Genomic DNA, 3,960 nt, shown 5'->3' on the forward strand with positions numbered 1-3,960 from the left:
TGCCCCGGAGCCGAGGGTCGGGCCCAGCATCTCCGGGCGGCCCTTGATGGAGTGTGCAAACCTGCCCCTCCACCTCCATGTGCTTCCTTTTCCCTCCAAGAAACCAGACCCTGGGGCCGTTCCCAGGGAGGACGACAGGGGTGGGCCTCGGGTGTGGGCCGCGTGGCCGGGCTCTGGGCCCTGTGGTCGCACATTCTTGGTGCAGCCAGAAAGCAGAAGTGCCTGTAGGCTCAGCACCACGCAGTGGCCTCAGCCCGGGGCCAAGAGTGCGGCTCCAGGGGGACACACCCAAGGCCAACCCTTCTCACACCAGACACACTCAGCCACGTTGAATGACCACAGATGTAGCCCGGAGCCAGGAGGGTGGGGAGTGGGGGCCGGGCACTCACCACACTGCCCTTCCGTGTTGTTGGCGAACTTGCTGAAGGGCACTTCCACGGAAAAGATGAGGCCGCTGAACATGACCTGGACACCGAGCTTGGGAATGCTCACGTACATCTTGATGCCAACTTGGAAGACAGCAATGCCGCCTTTCTGGAAGCCGGGCCTTACCACCTCGCCATTAAAGATGATCTGGACGTGACCCGTGAGGAACAGATGGAGAGGGGAAGGGGACGGTGGTGATCAGCCAGCGCCTGGCGCCCTCAGCCTGCCTGGCACTTGTGGGGGCTGCCCTGCCGCGTGCCTACCTCATTGGTCATCACCCCGTGGACGGGCTTGCGGGTCAGCATGACGCGGTTCTCATGGTACTCAACGATGATGGACTGTGGGCAGGACAGCCCATCCTCTGCATCGCAGAAGTAGTTCTCGACCAGCACGCGGAAGTGGCCGAACACCGGCACGATCTGCTGCACCAGCACGTATGTGCAGTTGTCCAGGAACGTGTAGTAGGTGCCGTCGAACGTGATGTAGTGTGGGTCCCCCCAGCCGCTGCACATGCCTGCACGGGGCAGCGAGCGCCTTACGGGCCGCACCGCCGCCCCCCGCCCCAGGGACGCGTGGTCCCACACCAAGGGGAGCAGGTGACCGCCTTGCCGCCAGGGCCCATGCACTGGCACCGCACAGAACTCTGTCCAGCAGGCGCCTGAACTCCCTCCGCCTCCTCGCCCCTGCGTGGCCCGGGGACTCCAAGCCCGGGCAGGGCACCGTGTGGCACCCCGGTTGAGGCTGAGCCTTGATCTTGGGGTGTCCTCCCTGGGTCCAGCCCAATTCCGTTCTGCCTTCTCTGCCCCTGCCCTGCCCAGCCCAGTCCCGTGCAACCACTGTGCCCCGCCCCGCGCACTCACACGGGCACTGGTAGTGTGAGCAGCAGCCGTCATGGTCAGTCACCTGCACGGCGGGGTAGCCGTTGGCACAGGTGGGCTTCTGCACCCTCGGACAGTGGCGTGGGCTCACCGTGATGACCCCATTGCCCTGGCAGGTGGCCTCGGAGCAGTTGGGCATGGGCCAGGTTTCACCTTTCTGTGGAAGCAGAGAAAGCTACAGGGCCTTGTCGCCACCTGGCACCCACTTCGCAGGGCAGCGCTCGCCTGGGTCTCCCCAGAGAGAAGAGCCACCCTTCTGGGACTAGGGGCCAGCCCTGTCCCAGGCCTCTCCTCCCCCTGCCCCACCCAGAGGGCACAGGGCTGAGTAGGGGGAGCTCTGGCTGGTGAAGGTGGCCCCCTTTCCACCCTGTCCCCTGCCTCCAACTCTTTGGTCTCCAGTCCTTGGCTGTTCCACCCACCCCCGAGAAACAACAGCCTGCTCCAGCCCCCTTTACAGGCCAACCTTGGGCCCCATGCTCCTGGAACCCCCATCCAGAAGAGCTGAAGACCAGATGGCCACTTGTCATGGCCAGCCTGCATCAGCCCAGGAGTCACTGACCTTCACCCAGGCTTCATGCCACACTTTTTGGTTGGAAACCACTGAGGGTCCCTTCCCAGGCCCCCTGAGTCCCTGAGAAGGGCAGGAGAGGCGAGGTTACCGTTCTTGGGGGGACTGCATTTGGGCACCCTGATGGAGGGACCGACGTGGTGGCAGGAGGTGTGGGAGGTGGCATGCTGGTGGGACAGGTGGGGGCCGTCCCCTTGACCACGTGGCAGTCCGGGTTGCAAAAGGCATAATAGCAGTGGCCCGATAGGTCAGTTGCTTGATAGATGAAGGATCCTGCAGGACAAAGAGAGAGGCAGGCACTGTAGGCCAGGACGTAACTCCAGAGAAGAGCTGGCGTGGTTGCGGCCCTCCCGCCCAGGTCTAGACTGCATCTTCATGGAGAGCTTACTGCGATCCTGGACACAGACCCAGCCCGTCACGGAGACAAGACACACCTGCGTCTCCTGCACACGGAGGCTTTGTGCACAGGGCACCAGGGACCAGAGGCGGCACACGGCACATGCCCAGGGAGACTCTACGTACCTGCAGGGTGCAACTGGCCAAAGACACTACAGGAGCAGGGCACGGTCGAACGTGGGGACGGGGTAGTCTCAGATGTAGGAACAGAGGTTGTACTGGTTGTAGGAGCTGAGGTTGCACTGCTTGTGTGCACAGAGGTTGAGCTCATTGTAGGAACTGAGGTTGTGCTGCTTGTCTGCACAGGGGTTGCACTGGTTGTTGGAGCCGAGGTTGCACTGCTTGTCTGCACAGAGATTGTACTGGTTGTAGGAGCTGAGGTTGCACTGCTTGTGTGCACAGGGGTTGCACTGGTTGTAGGAGCTGAGGTTGTGCTGCTTGTCTGCACAGAGGTTAAGCTCGTTATAGGAACTGAGGTGGTGCTGCTTGTCTGCACAGAGGTTGGACTGGTTGTTGGAGCTGAGGTTGTGCTGCTTGTCTGCACAGAGGTTGGACTGGTTGTCGGAGCTGAGGTTGTGCTGCTTGTCTGCAAAGAGGTTGAGCTCGTTGTAGGAACTGAGGTGGTGCTGCTTGTCTGCACAGAGGTTGAGCTCGTTGTAGGAGCTGAGGTGGTGCTGCTTGTCTGCACAGGGGTTGGACTGGTTGTAGGAGCTGAAGTTGTGCTGCTTGTGTGCACAGAGGTTACACTGGTAGTAGGAGTCGAGGTGGTGCTGCTTGTGTGCACAGAGGTTACACTGGTAGTAGGAGTCGAGGTGGTGCTGCTTGTGTGCACAGAGGTTGTACTGGTTGTAGGAGCTGAGGCTGTGCTGCTTGTCTGCACAGAGGTTGGACTGGTTGTAGGAGCTGAAGCTGTGCTGCTTGTCTGCACAGAGATTGTACTGGTTGTAGGAGCTGAGGCTGTGCTGCTTGTGTGCACAGGGGTTGCACTGGTTGTAGGAGCTGAGGTTGTGCTGCTTGTCTGCACAGAGGTTGGACTGGTTGTAGGAGCTGAGGTTGTGCTGCTTGTCTGCACAGAGGTTGAGCTCATTGTAGGAACTGAGGTGGTGCTGCTTGTCTGCACAGAGGTTGGACTGGTTGTCGGAGCTGAGGTTGTGCTGCTTGTCTGCACAGAGGTTGAGCTCATTGTCGGAGCTGAGGTTGTGCTGCTTGTCTGCACAGAGGTTGAGCTCGTTGTAGGAACTGAGGTGGTGCTGCTTCTCTGCACAGGGGTTGGACTGGTTGTTGGAGCCGAGGTTGTGCTGCTTGTGTGCACAGGGGTTGCACTGGTTGTAGGAGCTGAAGTTGTGCTGCTTGTGTGCACAGGGGTTACACTGGTTGTCGGAGCTGAGGTTGTGCTGCTTCTCTGCACAGAGGTTGGACTGGTTGTTGGAGCCGAGGTTGCACTGCTTGTCTGCACAGAGATTGTACTGGTTGTAGGAGCTGAGGTTGCACTGCTTGTGTGCACAGGGGTTACACTGGTAGTAGGAGTCGAGGTGGTGCTGCTTGTCTGCACAGAGGTTGAGCTCGTTGTAGGAGCTGAGGTGGTGCTGCTTGTCTGCACAGGGGTTGGACTGGTTGTAGGAGCCGAGGTGGTGCTGCTTGTCTGCACAGAGATTGTACTGGTTGTAGGAGCTGAGGTTGCACTGCTTGTGT

At 60.2% G+C, this 3,960-nt stretch overlaps 1 protein-coding gene across 1 annotated transcript in view; it reads right to left on the minus strand.

Annotated features, from left to right (window-relative positions):
• Positions 1 to 3,960, minus strand: part of LOC104985938 (mucin-5AC-like) — a gene marked incomplete at both ends in the record, with an annotated part of 20,319 nt that overhangs the window by 4,051 nt on the left and 12,308 nt on the right. The window contains 7 exon segments of the mRNA XM_010836330.1: positions 390 to 573; positions 690 to 940; positions 1,287 to 1,461; positions 1,964 to 2,145; positions 2,395 to 2,534; positions 2,584 to 2,758; positions 2,885 to 3,960. Of these exon segments, the coding sequence (XP_010834632.1) occupies positions 390 to 573; positions 690 to 940; positions 1,287 to 1,461; positions 1,964 to 2,145; positions 2,395 to 2,534; positions 2,584 to 2,758; positions 2,885 to 3,960 (2,183 nt within the window).

Source organism: Bison bison, unplaced genomic scaffold, assembly GCF_000754665.1.
Source record: "Bison bison bison isolate TAMUID 2011002044 unplaced genomic scaffold, Bison_UMD1.0 scf7180017845660, whole genome shotgun sequence".
In the NCBI taxonomy this organism is placed as follows: domain Eukaryota; kingdom Metazoa; phylum Chordata; class Mammalia; order Artiodactyla; family Bovidae; genus Bison; species Bison bison.